General features: G+C 55.9%; 1 protein-coding gene across 3 annotated transcripts in view; it reads right to left on the bottom strand.

Annotated features, from left to right (window-relative positions):
* The window catches only part of NFIX (nuclear factor I X), a 79,808-nt gene that overhangs the window by 51,116 nt on the left and 11,145 nt on the right, over positions 1–17,547 (bottom strand). For 2 of the 3 annotated variants that reach the window (XM_077765611.1, XM_077765603.1), the window contains exon 1: positions 15,639–16,194. In XM_077765611.1, the coding sequence (XP_077621737.1) occupies positions 15,639–16,194 (556 nt within the window). Of the gene's footprint in view, positions 1–15,638; positions 16,195–17,547 lie in introns of those variants that run through there. The other variant, XM_077765617.1, reaches the window with a different exon arrangement.

The following is a 17,547-nucleotide window of genomic DNA, read 5'->3' on the forward strand; positions in this document are numbered from 1 at the left end:
AGGGAGAGGGGTCTCCAGGAGGGCTGTGGCGGGGGTGGGGTGGCTGAGGAAAGAGGTGCAGGGAAAGGAGGAAGCGGCTGGCTGGCAAGACTTAAGGTGGACAGGGGAGAGCTGGGAAGTACCTCAAAGACTACCGGGACCGACTCTAAGTTCTGAGACGAGCAAAGGGGCAGCAGCGGCGGAACAGACGTTGGGATTGGCCCGGAAAGGTGGCCGCGCGTGTGCCAGTGCGCGAGAAACACGCTGTTCACATTCCTTTAATAATTTATTGTTGAGAACCAAATCCAGCCACCAGAGCCGGGAGCACAGGTACCAGCTGGGGGACGGCGGCCATCTTCGGCCCCGGGGAGGCCGGGGCCCAAAGGGTCCCCCGGAAAGACGGGGCTGGAAGAGCAGCCGTGAGTCTGCCTCCGCATGAGGGGCCTGGAGGCCAGGGCTTCCGGGGAAAGAGGAGAGGGGAAAGGGGGAGAGCAAAAGGCAAAGGATCCCAATGCCGAGCTCCATGCGAGCGGATGCTCGGAGGCTCGGTCCGCAGCCTCCCGGCCCAGGCCACGGGGCACCTAGCAGGTCAGCAGCAGGGACAGGATCTGATGGGGGGGTGCGGGGAGGAGATCCTACCCCGGCGTGAGGCTGCCTCTGCAGAGGCTACGGATCCGGGGGTGGGGGCGGGGGGGACCATGTGCTTGCTGCAAGGCCGCAAGCCCCCCGCCCCCGTGGTCTCACGGGCCCAGCCAGAGACAGCGGGAAGGCCAGAGGGTGGAGGCCGGCGGAACTGGGGCTGGTGGCCCACCCAGAGGGCCCCTCTAACATACGGCCAGGGGCAGGAAGAGGGCTGCTCTTTCCCTATCTTCCTGACACCTAAATGGCCAAAAAGCAAAACAATCCATATATTTTTTGAGAAACCAAATCCCTTTCAACCCATTAACCCACAGCTTCTCACTTGCCTGCCACAGTCCTTCCAGCCCTCCAGAAGCTTCTACCGCTCCTCACCCATCAGAATTCTCCCTCATGATGGCTACTTAGCACACCAGCCACCTGCCCTCAGTCCCTTCCTTCGTCAGTCCCTTTTTTGATTTTATGCCATTCCGTGCCTTTGTGTCATCTTGAGGACTGGCAGTAGGCTACTTCCCATCTGAAGGTAATTCAATATTCAAAGTGGGTTTGGGGGTTGCACAAAACTATACACTGGGCAAGAGACAGATGCAAAGGCAGATAAAACACAGCCCTCGCTCCAAGATTCCAGCCTCGCGAGAAAAACCCACAAAAGGAGCGCAAAGTGTCACAGGGAAGCAAAACTACCTGGACAGCAGCCGAGCCCGGGTCAAACCTGCATTCAGACGGGGCCTCGCCCCACCGACCACTGGCTTCTGCCGCGGACTCTCCAGGGGCACCTGTCTCCTGAGGAGACACATCAAGGCAGGACTGGCCACCACAGGACCGCCGGCCTCTCCCAGAGAGGGCGTGCGGAGGAGGCCAACGCACGTCCCTGCCCACAGGGCACAAGCCAGCGAGTGGGGCTCTGGCACACCAGGGGCAGCCCTGCAGCCAGAGTGCCTTGTTGGAGAGGAACACAATTCAAGAGACCTTGCCAAGCCAGGCTGGCATCGCAGTAATTATATTAATGAATCTCTGAGTTGCAGAATCTAATATTAAATGGTGGCTTCAGAACCATCATCCTCGGTTACTGACCCATGTGGCCGAACGCTCCTGGGTAGCAGCACGGCTTACACAGACCAGGGTGGGTGGTGGGTGTGTGTGTGTATGTGTGTCAGAGAGAGAGAGACAGAGAGACAGAGACAGAGAGACAGAGACAGAGAGAGTGCATGTGTTGTTTAATTTAAAAGAAATGCTTGTATTTGAAACTGTGCCCAGAGATCCGTGTGCCGGGCCCACTTTATAAGCCACAATACCATAAATAAGTGAGAGAAATCTGGCCCATCCTCGGGGCAGGGGCCTCTCGTTTGGCCATATTCTCGGGCTGGCAATGCCCTGAAGATTACGGCTCCACGGAGCAGCGGCCTTTGTGCTTGAAGCCAGCACTGCTCCCCGCAGAGTTCCCCTTGGCGCGGCAGGCCGGGCCTTGCTTACAGACTTGTGGGCCCTGCCCCCCAGTCCCTGCTCATTAGCTATCTCGATCCCAATTCCAAACTCAAAAGTTGAGCTCAACACACATACGGGGCAGCCTGCAGCCCAGCTGATCCTCCTTCGCTGGCCAGCTCCCCGGTGCAGACTGGCCCACTGAACCACCATACCGGCCGTCGTCTGTGGGCCCCTTCCCGGCCGAAACAATGACCCGACTGGCCACACCATGCATGTGATCAGGGCCAGAGGGCGCCAAGCAGACCACAGCCGGGCAGTAGACTAAACAGGCACAAGACACAGGTGAGGGAGAAAGCGCTATACTCTGATGATTACGTTTCACGCACTAATGCGGAATGTAATCTGCTACACATGACACGAGGTAAACCAGATTTCTGTGAGCTCCACCTGCCAGAATAGGGTTCAGCTCCCTCATCTGTTCCATTTGTAAGGTCTCTTTGAGAGGCAGAGTCCTGCGCTAGTTGCTGACTCTGGGAGTGGGTTTTCAGGGCAACAAGTCCTTGCCCTGGAACTGTATGCCCAGGGGACCCCCAGGGCCGGCCGGCCGCCACGGTGGTCTGCTCAGGTCTACACAGGAAGCATTTGCCCGAAAGGCGAGGGAAGCAGGCAGGTTGTGCCTCCCGGAAATCCTTTGGTAGGCAATAAGGGATTGGTATTTAGTGATTCCTCCATTTTTATTATCTTTTAATAATGGGCAGAAGCCCCACACCAGCACCAGGCTGCCGAGCAGCCCTCACACCCAGCACTGTCTTAGCTGCAGGAGCTCCAAGCTCTGAGAGGGGGAAGGACCCTCTCAGAAGCCCCTAGATTCCCTAGAAAAAGGCTCCGGGCCCTGGAACCCTACACATAACCAATCAAAGCACAAAAAAATAGGGCCCCAAGAAATGCGGCGAGGAGGTGAGGTAAGGGGCTGTCTGCTAGCAGATGCAGCGGAGGTGCAGGGGGACACAGAGGCTCTGCTCACCCTGCCCCCCAACACAGGGCTTCTCGGTCTCACCACTAATGACATTTAGAGCCAGACGACTCCTCGTTGAAGGACCACCCTGTGCACTGGCCTCAACTTACAAGATGCCAACAGCATCCTCCCCTGGTTGTGACAACCGAAAGTGTCCCTGGACACTTGCTCCTGGAGGGCAAAGTCGCCCCTGGTGGAAAGCCACTGTTCTGCGGTGACCAGCCATCCTGGTTTGCAAGGGACAAAGGGATTTCCTGGGACAAGCGGCTTTGAGTGCTGACACCAGAAATCTACTGGTCATACTGTGACAAGTTGGTCACTCACCCTTCCTTCCTCCCAGCCAACCTCAATCCCACCCCAGCCAACAGGCGGATTTCTTCCTCTACCCTCCGGAATGCAAAGAGGAGCTCTTCCCCACCCAACACGAAACTAGGGAACTCTGTCTCATACACCCGAACAGATTACATACCACCCCATAGCTTCTCCTGGGGCCAAACATTATCCTAGTCTCCTCTTTCTTCCCGGGGGGACCATCTCCCAGTGCCGTGATTTCCACGAGGCTCCCTGAGATGCACTCCAAATTGCTCACATATTTTTTACGTTACTAAGGCCAAAACTGGCCTAAAATGTCGGGTAGGGGAAGCAGCCCCGCCCTGGGGAGGACTTGACTGGGGTGCAGAGCTCCGGTGTGCCCACGGTCAACTCCCCTTCAGCAAGTGGCCCCAGAGCCATGAAGAGGTCACCCGGGAGAGGGGAGGATGAAGAGAGACCACGTGGCTCCCCCGTTCTCCTGTTTTCCCTAACAGGCAGCAGAGTCGGCACCACCTGCCGCACACGAGGAGGGAAACCCACCCCCAGACCCTCTAAAGAAGAGACGAAGGAAAATGGAGTCTCCTGCCCCGGTGCTGGTTGAACACCTGCGGGTGGATGGCCCGTCTCACCCCTGTAGCCCTCCTGCGCAGGGGATCCCACCCGGTCACTGGTCAGCCTCAGGCAAAGCACAGCCCCCCCAGCTTTCTATCCACTTGCATCCTCCTTTTAAAGGCCTCTCTTTGCTTGGTCCCCCAGGGAGCGTTCTTATTACTATGGAAACAATGATGTCATGTGGCCGGGTGGGGCTGCAGGTCCCTCCCACCACCTCCTAACTAGGTACCATGTCTGCCTACGTCACCACTCAGAAATTTATAGCCCACTGCTGGGTATTTATAAGGTGCCTCTGGTGTGACCACAGATTCAGTGCAAGGCTGGCAGCTATTTATAGCCAGAGAATATACACTTATTACACACACACACACACACACACACACACACCCCGTATTCTGGGCCACGTGTTATATAACTGCCATTATGCAATAACACCCATTATATAATAATTATGCACTAATGGGGATATAATAAGGACACACTCCTGAAAGGCTGCACTCAGTCAGCCTCCTGCAGGCCACCTCCAGGGATCTCCTGATCTCTCTGCACGCTCTGCCCAGCCCAGAAGAGTCACCAGGTGTCACCCTACTCCCGGCTGTCATTTGCAGCTTCCCCTAGACCAGCTGACCCAGCTGCAAAGCTCTCTCCAGATTCCATCTAGTCCTGTCCCTGCCCCTGGCCTGGGGAGCACACTCGCCTCTCTGCCTTACCTTTAAGCCCAACACAAAGAATTATGATGGGATAAATCCTGGAAGGCCGAGGGACATTTCACCCCATATTAAGAAAGGAAAAACGCAGCAGCCACCGCCAACCCTGGAAGGAGGCTGGAGGGTCTAGAAAAGCCTCTAGGGTGCCAGGCTAGTTGAAGAGCCTACCCCACACAGAGGATCACTCTGGGCCTCCAGGAAAGAGCTGGGAAGCTGGCTCCAGAGAGGAGAGGCCGGGGCCAAGCAGGGCACAGCCAAGCAGGCCACTTCTCATCTGCCCCGCCCTCCCTCAGCACCCCTGCCACACCCCAAGTCCCATGGTGGCTGGGCCTCTGGCGGGGGAGGGAGGGGTCAGCAGGGACCAGGGCCGGGGCCCTGACTTCCACCATCCCTGCCACACTGCCGCAGAGATGCCACAGCAGGATCCCGGCTGCTCAGACCCCAGCGGCCATTCTGCTGGTCGTCCTGTTCCCAGGAAGGACAAGCAGAAACTGTCACGGGGGGGAGCAGGGCCAAAGAGGACGGAGATAGCGGCTCTGCACCTGAGGTGATGGGGACACGGCTGGAACGGGCAGGGAATGGGAAAAGTTAAGATCAAGTCCACAGTGGCACTCCCTGGACCCAATGCAATTAGCCCAAACATGCCATCTGCTCTTAGAATAGATATCTCCATGTTTAAAAGTTACTTCATATATGAATTAATGAAAAAAAATTAGAAGAACTTACACAGACCTGAGAGGCGAATTTCTCTCTGGCTCAGAAAGGTTATTTGGGGAGCTTGTCTGTCTCTTTCATTTCTCTATTGTTTGAATTTTTTAGAAAGAATGTTTTACTACTGTAATAAAAAAAAAATCAAATACATCACTTAAAAAGAGTCGTGGTGAGGCTCAGGCGACACTTTTGGTGTGCATCCCACGCCTCAGACACAAACGCCTGCCGCTCTCTGGGGTCTGGGATGGGCCTGACGGAACCGCTGGCTCACCACCCAGGTCGGGGTCAGCTGAAGAGCAGACTTCTGGTCCCCGGATCGGTGGCCTCGGCACGCAGAGAGACCGCGACACGAGGCTTCAGGAGGCATGTTCGGTAGAAAGCTCTTAGATGGGCTCATGATTCCCGGGAGGGAGAGGAGGCCGCAGAGGGCTTCAGCCCCGGGTCCCGCTCCCCAGAAAGGGAAAATGGCACAGAACACGTAGGGAAATGGCCGCGGCTCAGAGGTTCTGTGGCTGCACGACTGACAGGAGAGGCAGGAGGTAGAGGCAGGCAGCGTCCTGCCCCAATCTCTCCGTGTGCTCTAGGCCAGAGGCTCTCGGCTGGGGCAATTCTCTCCCCATGGAAATGTCCGAGGTATTTCGGTTGTCACACCGGGGTGGAGCGTTGCGACTGCCATCTAGCAGGTCGAGGCCAGAGATGTTGCTACCACCCCGTGACGCACGGGACAGTCTCCACGACGCAGAGCCGTGTGGCCCCAGTGCCCAGAGTGCCATGGTGGGAGAACTCTGCTCTACACGAGCTGTTATCAGTGGTTAAGAGGTCACGTCCCTATCCTACCAGCCACGGAAACAGGAAAATCTCTAGCGTGGGCTAGCCTCTCCTACAACCCAACCCCTCCACGTGCTGGGAGAGTTTTTATGGACACAGATCCAAAGTTTTCAGACTTTAAGAAAGGGGTGAGCGTGAGAGTTTATGTGAAGGGGTGTAAAAGCCAATGCGGAGCTGATGACTGCAAAACTTCCAGCAATCATCTGGTTAATTGGGATAATTACATTCATTTTATTTCAAACTTCAGTTCCAAGCAGACTCCCAGGAAAAGGGCGTGACAGAGCAAGGATCAAGGATCCCAAGATCCAGCCGCGCGGCCTGGCCCCAGGCCTGGACTTCCTGCCCACTCTACCTGCCCTGCCCCACACTCCAGGGAGAGGTGCCAAGAAGCCGAGCTGGCCACAGCAGGGTGGAGGCATTCAGTGGGCCCAACCCGTGTCATGCTGCCTCTCAGGTCAGAGGCAGGGGGCCAGCTGGTGGGGAGGCCAGTGTCAAGGACAGGCCAGGTGCCCGATCACTGTCTCCACCCCACATGCTCAGCAGCTGGGGGAGCCCTTGAGCTGAGCCACAGGCTAGGCTCCAGCCCCGCGGGCTCAGCTCCCAGAGAGCAACGGAGACCATGGGGACCCGCACAGCCTTCTCCTCTGAGACTCTGCCAAGGCCACAGCCATCCCTACGGAGTTCAAGGAGCAGCGAGGCCCACAGGTGGCAGCTGAGGTGCTCAGTGACCCGGATCTTGGGGTCCTTCTGCTGGAAACTCATCGTGTGGCCTCAGCACCATGACGTCTCTGTACTTGGGTTCCCTTCTCTGTAAAGCAGGGATAATAATTCCTGCCCTGCTGTATCACTCAACCGTCGTGAGAAGAGAACCAGCTCCGGCGGCCGAAAAGGCTCAGCCAGCTGACAAAAACGAGCTGATTCCTCACTGTCTTTCAAGATGTGGTTCAAACAGGGCATCTTCCAGGAAGACTCCCCAGCCCCCGGGTCTGATTCACTGATCCCCCACGGCACACAGAGACCGCCGTGTGTCACCTGAGCACAAACACAGGCAGCCAGGAGCACAGATCCAAAATCAGAATCGGTGTGACAATTTGGGTGATTAACACATAGACAGGACTCAGCGCGATACCTCAGCCGCACGGGGCCTTCGATGGGAAAAATGGAATTAAAGAAGGGGACGGAGAGCAGGGGCTTGCCCCCTCCTGCGACGACAGGAACAAGAAGTTGTTGGGAGCCTGAAGAAACGGGTACCCCTTAAGTTACTGGATGTCCCCCACACAACAGCAAACAATGTCCCTGACCTGGTGGCAGCGGCGTGCCAGGTCATCACTAAGACATCAAAAGTGAGGAGAAGAGATAGCGCACCCCCTCACAGACACACCAAGGGACAGGCCGAAGTGGTTGGACAGGGGACAAGTCACTTGGGAGACAAGCTCACAAAGAGCAACCCGAAAACATATTTTTTAATCCCCAGAGGGCCAGAAAATCAGTTATTAGATAGCCATCCGGACAAAGTAAAAACACAGGCACCCAGGGGGTGAGACTCAGTCCCGCCAAACGTCCCTGCCTCAGCCCCGCCTGCCGCAGCCCCTCCGCCTGCTGGGACCCTCTTCTAACGCCAGCAACCCCTCGGCTCAAACATGATTAAAATGGCGACGGCGGCCTGTGGGGCCGGCGTTCGTCGTGCTGTTTTCCACGGTGCCCTTGGTGCCAAGAAAAACCTATCATCAGAAATGCCATCAGCTATATTTATCTATCTCTCAGCCCCCCAGCCTCCTCCTCCCGTCTGCCAGCCAGGCCCCGCGGAGCCCCCTCACCCAGTGGGCACGCTTCCCTGTTGCTGACGCCCGTGACCACCTGCCCGAGACTCACTCTCCGGCGTCCCTTCCTGAGCCGCAGCAGTCGGGCCTCCACACAGGCACGACAACCCGCTGCCCCTCTTCGTACTGTATGTTGGGACGCACCCACGTGTGCTTAAGGTAGGCACCCTGACGGGCATCGCTCTGGGTGCCTCTAGTCCCCAACTGCTGGCGAGGGACACCCCCCTCCCCCGTCCCCTTTCGGCCTCAGCTCCCTGTCCTCAAAGTCCTCCGTGAGCCACGGGCCTTGTGCTCCGGGAGGGGCACCCGCGCTGCCGCGTCGCACAAACCATCATGGAGAGACAAGAGGTAAGGGGGGTGAGGCGGGGAGAGCAAGCCTCGGAAGACAGGGGCTTGTCCCAGGCCTCGGGCAACGGGGCAGCCAGGCTGCTGGGTAGACCTGTCACCCCTTTACTTCATGCCCTGACAGAGAGTAGGGAGCCCAGCCTGTATTTAAAGACGCTTAGAATTTCCAAGGAGTGCGCATGCTAGAAGGACCCCCCCACTCCCTTCCCGTTCAACCAAGAGGGACACAGTGGAATTTGGGACAATAAAGGGAAAACGGCAAAGTCAAGGTTCAGGACTACTCAAATCCTACAGCTGTGACAAAGGCTCCGACACGGACACGGCTACTAGGGGAATGTACTTCGGTCCCGGGCACGTCAGGCCTTTCCCCACCCTGGCAGTGGGTTCTAACCTGATCCTTCCCACCCTCTGGCCTAGCACAGGCCCGAGGTGAACCAACGACTACATCCCGACGCCCCCCCCCCCAACTACCGCCTCATGCTTGGTGGGGGCAGCCCCCACTTCCTGCGTCAGCCCTCTCCTCAGAAGACCGCCCATCGCCTCGAGCCCCCAACTCAGAAAGGAGTTCCAGGGAACCGACCCCTGTGAGAATGAAGCAACCCAAATAAAAATTTTAAAACCCAGAAGCTCTTTCTCTCCAGCCCCCTCCCCCTCCACTGGCAAATGAAAACAAACAAGAAATCAAAGAGGCCTTTTGTGCGAGCACCGCGCTGACACGGCTGGGGCCTTTGAAAGGACTTCTGAATCGGACACTGAAGGATAAAATAACTGAAGCGTGGCAGCTCCTGAGACAGGGGTGGGGGGTGGGACTGATGGGGCAGAGAGAAAAAGGGGTGGGGAGGGAGCCACCCTCTCCCCTGGGCAGAAAAGGGGATGCTCAGCTGTGCCCTCTCTGCGCAGCTGCTGCGGGCCACCAGAACAGAGGGGGACCGTGGCACGGCCCCCCCGCCCCTCTGGTCAGCCCTTCCTCGACATCCCAGGCCTCTGCATCACTAGAAAGTGGCAGAGATGGGCCCTGCCTCCCTCTTCACGGCCCCCGGTGAAGCTCTAACGGGTCTTCCCTCCCCTCCAGCACAGATCACCGCACACTCAGCGCCTGCGGGCCCGCATCTTCTGGAAGCCACCATGAGACCTTCACCCAAACCCTGCCAGCCGAATGCAGGAGTCTCCCATTCTTAGAAGGGCCTCACTCACAGGAGGTTCACCAAGTGCATATCTCATGAATAAAGGAAATTCGACCACCCTTTGACAGTGCCAGGAAGTAAGCTGAATCCTTGGGAAGTCCTTCAGCGTGTCTGAACCCCAGCCCTCCTGCTGCAGAGCAGCCCCGTTTCCTCTGGTGGGGAGGGGGTACAGCTGGTCACCAGGCTCAGGGCGTCCAGGTCCCCTCTGGCTTACTCATAGCCCACACGCTGCGGGTTCAAGCTCACACGAGGGTGATCCTTTTTTTCCTTGAGCTACAGCTTCCAACTGGGCCAACAGAGTGAGCACTCCACCAAGAACCCCTGTGCATCGTGACCAGCATGGCCCCGACTGGTCGGGCAGACAGGCTACGGACAAAGGTGACATGAGCAGATGGTCAGGGGAGTCCTAGAACGAGGCCAAGCCAAAGGACTGGCCCAGGCCCAGGGGCAACAGGTCACCTGACTGGGCATTTCTGATCTCCTCTTTGGGGTCACATCCCCTTCTTGAGGCTAGCCTGAGCCCCGCCACCCTTCCGTCCCACCCAGCAAGGCACCCCATGTCCTGTTCACAGAGCACGGGCGGCCCGGGCCAGCGTCACGGGTATGCAGCCTGGACAGTCACACACGCCCCATGCCAGGTTTTAATGCTCTCACTGTTGTCGCACTGCAATCCCTGATCGTTCTGAACTAGGAGCCCCACGCTTTCATTCTGCGCCAGGCCCCACACATTTCGTAGCTGGAAGGCCCTGCAAAGCCCGTAGCTGTCGTGGGACCTGATCGCGCCTGGAGTCTCTCCGTTCCATACCAAATGCTCCAGTTTAAGAGGGCCTCCAGGAAGTGGTGACCAAAATGGCAAGGGCTCGAGGAGCTGCATCCAATGCGGGAGGCAGGAGGGACTGGCAACGTTTGGCCTGGAGAAAGGACAGCTGCCTGGGGAGAAGGGTGGAAAGGAACCATGAGAGCAGGCTTCAGCATCTGAAAGGCTGCCGTGTTACAGAACACTTAGCTCTCACCCCAGTCGTCCCGTAACAGAAATAAGACTGACAGGTAAAGGTGATGGGGAGGCAGCCTTGGGCTCATGAAATCATAGCAACAGCAAGTGCAGCAGCAGCGACGCGCCACTTGCCCGCTATGTGCTGGTCTCAGCCCTCTAACCATTCTCCGGGTTGGACAAACAAGAATTTTACAGTGACCGAAGTTGACCTTTGAATAACAGTGACGTCTCCTCCAGGATGTCCTAAAGGGGACCTTATACTGGGTTAAAAGATGAGCCGTACCTCTTGCTGATCCCATGAATCTGGTTCCCGGGCCCTGCAGTCTAGGCCAGCCCTGCTACCAGATGGTGCTGCAGAGACGCAGACCGGTGGCATTTCTGGGCCTTGAAGAAAGAGGCAGTGGGTGAGGTGGTACAGAGGCCACGCTAGGGGTCAGTCCCCCAAGAAGGCGGCTGGCGCTGCTGTGGTCCCCCCCACGCACTGCCACCAGAGCCACCAGACGGGCCGAGTGTCCAGCAAAGGTGCAGGGGCATTGCTGGCCTCAGCTGCATCTTGGCAGGGCTAACATGGCCGAACGATGCCCTCTGCCACCTCGGAAGGGCCCAGATGAGAAGTCCTCCCACGGACCCGAAAACCAGCACTCAGAGCCCCGAGCTCTGAAGCGGAGAGCAAAACCAGGGGACTCTTACACCTCAGGGGGGTGACTATGCCCTTGAAAAAGTGCACTCAGACAAATCCTTAGGTGCTAATCCATCTCCTGTGACAGGTAAGGTCCAGCCGTCCCAGGACCTGGAGGTGAGGAGGGAGGCAGAATCTCCTTTCAGAGCATCGCATGAGCAACCCAGGGGAGCACTGCCTGCAGAGTCGAGATGGAGAAAGTCCTACAGGACAAACGACCCACTTCCTTCAACAGCAGCAACCCCAAAACTGCCAGAAAATAAACCAAGATATGCACCTGATTTTCTTTTTCTTTTTTTTAAGTAAGCTCTACGCCCAGCATGGGGCCTGAACTCATGACCCCGAGATCAAGAGTCTCATGCTCTACTGACTGAGCCAGCAAGGCGCCCCTGTGTGCACCTGATTCTGATTCTGATCCTGACCCAGACTAACAAAATTGGGAGATAATTAGGGAAATGGGAACACTGGCGAGGCTGACCAAGCTAAGGAAACTGTTGATTACTTTTAGGTATGCTGGTGATAGTGCGGTTACATCCTTCAAGGCTCCTTATCCTCAGAGATGTGCACAGATATATTTACAGACGGAAAGCTACAATGCCTGGATTTTCTTCTAAACAACCCAGCGTGGGTGGGCAGTGGCGGGTGTGGATGCGTGGAGAGTGGATGTAAGTCGGCAACTACCAGCACCGGCGACGGGGGCTCCTTCTACATGTGAACTTCTCCACCATGAACAAGCCGAGATAAAGGAAAGAATCACCACCCGAGGACCCAGGCTTCACAGGCTTCGACTCGGGCCTGTCAGAGCAATCTGATGGGGAGAAGCTGACATTTCCATTCAGTAAAGCATTTTATTACTTTCGGACTTTTTTTTAATTGTTAAGTAATCTCCACACTCTGTTGTGGGCTCCAACGCACCACCCCAAGATCAAGAGTCACATGCTCTATAGGCTGAGCCAGACGAGCGCCCCAGATTTTTTCTATTTTCTAGGACCGAAGCCTAGGTTGGGGCAGGTCCGAAGATACCAGATCACATTCGGGGCCCTGCGGAAGCTTTGGAAGGAGTCTAGCAGCACTTCGGGACCAGCTCAGCCATTCTTCCTCACGGACGAGCAGCGGCCTCCCCGCCCCACGCTCCCCTGTGTCTCCAACCACCGGCCTGAGGGCAACCTCTTTGGATGGAAGGGTGAATGGCTGCGGGGTTGCATGGTAGGGTTCGCTGACCCCACTCTGCCTCTACCTCCCCTCCTGAATGGGACAAACACATGGCAAGACTCCTTCCCAGCAGAAGGCCATCCTCAAGGAGACCGTAACACACCCCAGCTGGTCTTTTGGACCTCATGCTTTGGAGCGGAGCTCCTGACATCACACACACACACACACACACACACACACGTCCTTTATTCCCTCTCCAACCATGCCACCTCGTGAAGCATCACATGGGGCAAAACAAGAGCACACGAGGGCCACAGATGATGGTGGCACTTGGAGGTAAAGCAAGGCCTCCATGCTTACCACCATGTCAAGTTCGCTTGTTGCCAAATCCAGCACCACCAGCTCGGCCTAGATTGGGTCCTTCAGCCCAGTCTTAAGGAGAGAAACTTACTTCTTTTATAGAATCCAAAGTAACTCTTGTCTCAGTCATTGCCACCCTAACCCCGACTCCTGGTTTATACAGGGAGGAAGGAGCAAGTGGCACCCTGCTGAGCATGTCCAGGGGTAGGGTGGGGGGCAGGGGCAGGAGAAGGCTGTACTGTCAGACCGATAGTTTTGGGGAGCTCAGCCAGGAGAAGACATTTTCTAGCCAACTGGGGCAGCTTGGGGAGAAGACTGGGCCTGCTCTTCAGAGTCTTGAGATCATCTACCCAAGGCCCGCCGGCGGCCCATGCTGCACCGACTCACCCCTACTCCTCCAGGGAGGCACGTGTGAATTAGAGCAATCCCAGCAAGAAATCCTACCTTCCTTGAAACTATCTGGAGGCCTGGGAGCTAGAGTGTAGATGAATTATTTTGAAATGACCTCAGTTCTCCACTCCGCTTTTGTCAAGGAACTGGACCTCAGCCGGGACAGAAATGGCTGCGGCTGCACTCGATGGGGCATGAATTCACTCATATTCCCGGGCAAATGATCTCATCGTAGCTGGGGGGTGGGCGGGGATGCCTCCTTTCTCACGACACCTGCCCGGTTGGTCCAGGAGCCAGGAGGCCGGCCAGAAACAGTCTCCTTCCTCACACACGCTTACCTCAGCCCCGTGCTGGCAGCCGGCAAGAATCTGGCCTAAAATAAAAGAGCGCAGGGAAACAGCTCGGCAAAAGGGATCTAGCTAGAGAGCAGGGTAGGAGGAAGCCAGAGAGGGGTGAGCACTGATCTCCATCTCAGCGGCCCGAGTTCTAACACCAGAAGGGGCAGAATCCCCTTGCAGAAGGTCTCTCTGACAGACACAAACCCAAGGCTCCAAGCCCCCCCACCCAGGTGCACATACCCTCCCCTCTCTGACTTGCTGTAGAAGACAGAGAATGAGAGGATAACTTTAAAATGTTTTCTTTTTTAGTCTCATTTCCAGAAAGAAAAAGGACGAACGGAGAGGACTGGCAGTTGGTCATTCATCATGAGGGGTCACAATAGTGACACAGGGCCAGATGCAAGCCTAGAAAGATCCATGAAGGGACGAATGACTGCAGGGGTGGGGAAGAGGGGAAGGTGTCCGCTCCCTCCACCAAACTATCAAAGCCACCACTCAGAATGAGAGAGGATGTAAGTAAGGGGAGAGGCCTCAGATACCACCTTCTCGTCCAGTCTCCCGAGTTTGCCAGCATAGAAACCCTCAATGCTAATCCTAGTCAAAGTTACTTTCCCGCCGCAATGCTAAAAGTTCCCCCAAATTTCATTTCTGGATTAAGTCACACCACTCCTCCCAACTTCCCAAACAGGCAAGGGAGTGACCACAGCAGAAAAGTGAGTTGCTTTTCTTTTTTATGAATGAACAGGAAGGAAGACGAAGAAACACACACACACACACACACACACACACACACACACTTGCAGGAGAGAACATTCACTAGAGTTGAAGTTAAGCCACATTCTGTTACATTTGCATAAAGAGAGAAAGAAGGGAAACAAGGGGGAAAAAAATACCGGAATAGTGGAAAGGAAAAACACACACACACACACACACACACACACACACACACACACACAGAGAGAGAAAAAGGTTTGGTAGCCCTCTCATTACAAGTTGGTTGCGCATAATGTAAACACACTTCTGCCTTGCTTAATCACAGAGTGCCGCCCGTTTAGGTTTCAAAGGCGGCAGTAAATTGGGCGTAGCTGAGTGGAGGCTAAAAATTAACCAGCCATCTCTGTTTCAATTTGTAAGAAAACAAAAGCGGAAAGAAATTATAAAAAGGGAAAGGGTGGGGGGAAGGCACAGAGGAAGAGAACTGAACCGGCCGGACCCAAAATGCTGGGCAGAACTGGAAAAGCAACGCGGAGAACTGGGACTACTTGGAACACAAAAGGAAAAGGGGAATTTGCAGAGTTTGGGGATTGTTAGCTCCTTTCAGACCACTGCCGCAGCCCCGCCACTCCCCGACATGCCTGTGCTGGAGACTGCCTCTCCGCTCCCCAGCAGTGGAGGGAGGGGACCATGGGCGTCCGTCCTGGGGTCTCCCTGCTCGGAGGGGAGAGCGCAAGGAATCTCATGCTCCTTTCCACTCTCTATGAAGTCAAATGACTTTCCTGCTCACCGACAGCCAAATCCCAATCCCAGCCCAACCGGCTCCCGCACGGGCATCTGGGCCCCAGAATCTGCCCTCCTCTGCCTCCTCGCCTCTTTCCTATTCATCCTGGCTCATAACCCGGGGTTTTACACGCCCCTCTCTCCACCGAACTGCTGCCCACCCCGCTTGTGCCAAATCCCGCTTTTCCCCAGGACTCGCGGGGAAGCCGCAGGCAAGCCGGCACCTGGTTCCCAATGCCTCTTCTGACTCATTTTAAATCTGGGCAATGAGCGATTTCTGTACACGTGCGGTGGTGTTCATCACCAACTCTCACCATTGCGGGTAATTCCGGGGCAGCCTGGCCCCAGTCCTGAGACCTGCAGCGCCTTTGGGGTAAGGTGAGTGCTCCAAAGAGGGAGATGTACGGACAGTCCCGCCGCCGGTAACGGGGCAAGGGAGCGAAGTAGGAAGAAGAGAGAGCGAGAGCGTGGAGGGAAACAGAAGAAGGTAAAGGGAACACCGGACACACCGCCGCCCTGGGCAGGACGAGCGCGCCAGTGAGGCCTATTGCGTGTATCCTTCGAAAAGAAGAGGAGCAATAAACAAAACAAACGCCAGCGAGTGAAATGAAATGGGGGCTGCGGGGGAGGGCGGGGGGATTGAAAGCAACCTACCTGGAGTGTGGACAAAGTAAGCCAGATAAAGATCCAGTTCTTTGATTGTGACTCCAATGTGATGTGGCTGGACGCAGAGGCCGGGGTTCGAGCACTGGGGCGACTTGTAGAGCCGCTCCCCATCAGTACTTTCCAGGGGGATCCCCTTAAACAAAATCACCATGACCAGGTCCAGCCGCCACACCTTGTCGGCCTGGCGCAGGCAGTCAATCCGCCGGATCTTGCCCTTCTGGTCGGGGTTGGAGAGCACGCAGCAGGGGGGCTTCTTGCCCGTGATGGTCAGCACGAAGTCCTCTCGGAACTCAGGCCGGATGTCTTTGCGCAGCTTGGCCAGCAGCCGGGAGGCCCACTTCTGCTTGATCTCGGGCTTCTCGCCCAGCAGCTCGTCCTTCACCGCCCGCTCCTCGTCCTTCGACATCCGCTTCTCGTGCTTCTTGAAGTACTTGCGCTTCCGCGCCTGCAGGTTGAACCAGGTGTAGGAGAAGGCGCGGACGTGAGGCAGCAGCGCCTCGATGAACGGGTGGAACTCATCCTGCAGGCGGCAAGCCGGGAGCATGCGGGGCGAGGGGGGACGGGAGGAGGGGAAGACGGGGCGAGGGGGAAAGAGAAAAGGAGAAAAGAAGAGTTTGAAGGGGGGCACAAGAAAAATCGCCGCCTCCTCCTCCTCCTCCTCCTCCTCCCCCCTCCCGCGACGATTTTCTCCTGTGATTGTTCTAGGAAAGTGTGGTCAGGAGCCACCAGCAGCCCAGCCAGCCGCCCGCTCCCATCTCAGCCTCAGCAGCCAGGGACAGAGGCACCCAGAGCCTGAGCACACACCTATTCTCTCTCTCTCTCTCTCTCTCACTCCCTCTCTCCCTCACTCACTCACACACACGCGCGCACAGACAACGTTGCGGTCCACACACACACGCTGCCGGTATCCCCGCCAGGCTCTGTCGCGCCCATGACATCTCCATGTTCTCTCCCAGCCGCAAACTCCTGTCCGCTGGCCCCGGCGCGGCGGCCGGTCTGCACGGCCTCCCGCGGACGCACAGGCGAGGTGCGCGGTGGCCGCCTCGTGTCCCGACACCGGTCGATTTTTGGCCGCCCCCAAAAAGAGAGAACATGACATCCAGGAGCCAGCGAGGAACCGGATTCGGCTGTCCCCTCCCCACGCTGTTTTCAGTCTCTTTCCTCCTGCTCCAATTGGAACACCCACCCCAGCCTTTTTTTTTTTTTTAAATCAGATCTAAACCCTAAATATGTGATTTCAGCTTTGTTACCAACACCGATACTAATGTTAATCACAGTAATAAGGAACAAAACACTTCTTGTTAGCACAAATAAGGTGGTGGCCTCGGCCACATTAGGGTTAAAAGCCTCGTGGGGCGTCCTGCAGCCCCTTCCCCACTGACCCCTTCACCCTCTTTCCCACTCAGTCAGGTGACAGAGGGCTGGGCTCTCGCTTTTTGGTTTTTCTTTTTTTTTTTTGGTTTTTTTTTTTTTTTTTTTTTTTTTGTTTTTTTTTTTTTTTTTTGGTTTTTTTTTTTTTTGCTTGTTTGCTTGTTTGAAGTTTAAATAATAATTGATTTCTGTTTACAAAAATAAAACTGGAAAAAATTAAATAATTACCATTGATTTGAAGCACCCGGCNGCTTGGGTGGATTCTCAAACCCTTCCCCCTCCTCCCCCCTCCACGCTCCATTGCACAGAAGGGGGAAATTAATATTTTTTTTTGAAAAGGAGCAAAAAGAAAGAAAGGTCAGGGATAGCAAGCAGAGAGAGGGAGCGAGCCGGTTGCCACACACGCCAGGTAAACAAAAGCCAACAAAAAAATGTTCAATTTCGCCTCCTGTGCATCCTCTTTCAGTTTAAGAAAAAAGAGAGAGAAGGAAAATATGCAAAATTTAAAAATCAAAACCTACCTCCC

Source organism: Crocuta crocuta, unplaced genomic scaffold, assembly GCF_008692635.1.
Source record: "Crocuta crocuta isolate KB4526 unplaced genomic scaffold, BGI_CrCroc_1.0 scaffold693, whole genome shotgun sequence".
NCBI classification, from domain to species: Eukaryota; Metazoa; Chordata; class Mammalia; order Carnivora; family Hyaenidae; genus Crocuta; species Crocuta crocuta.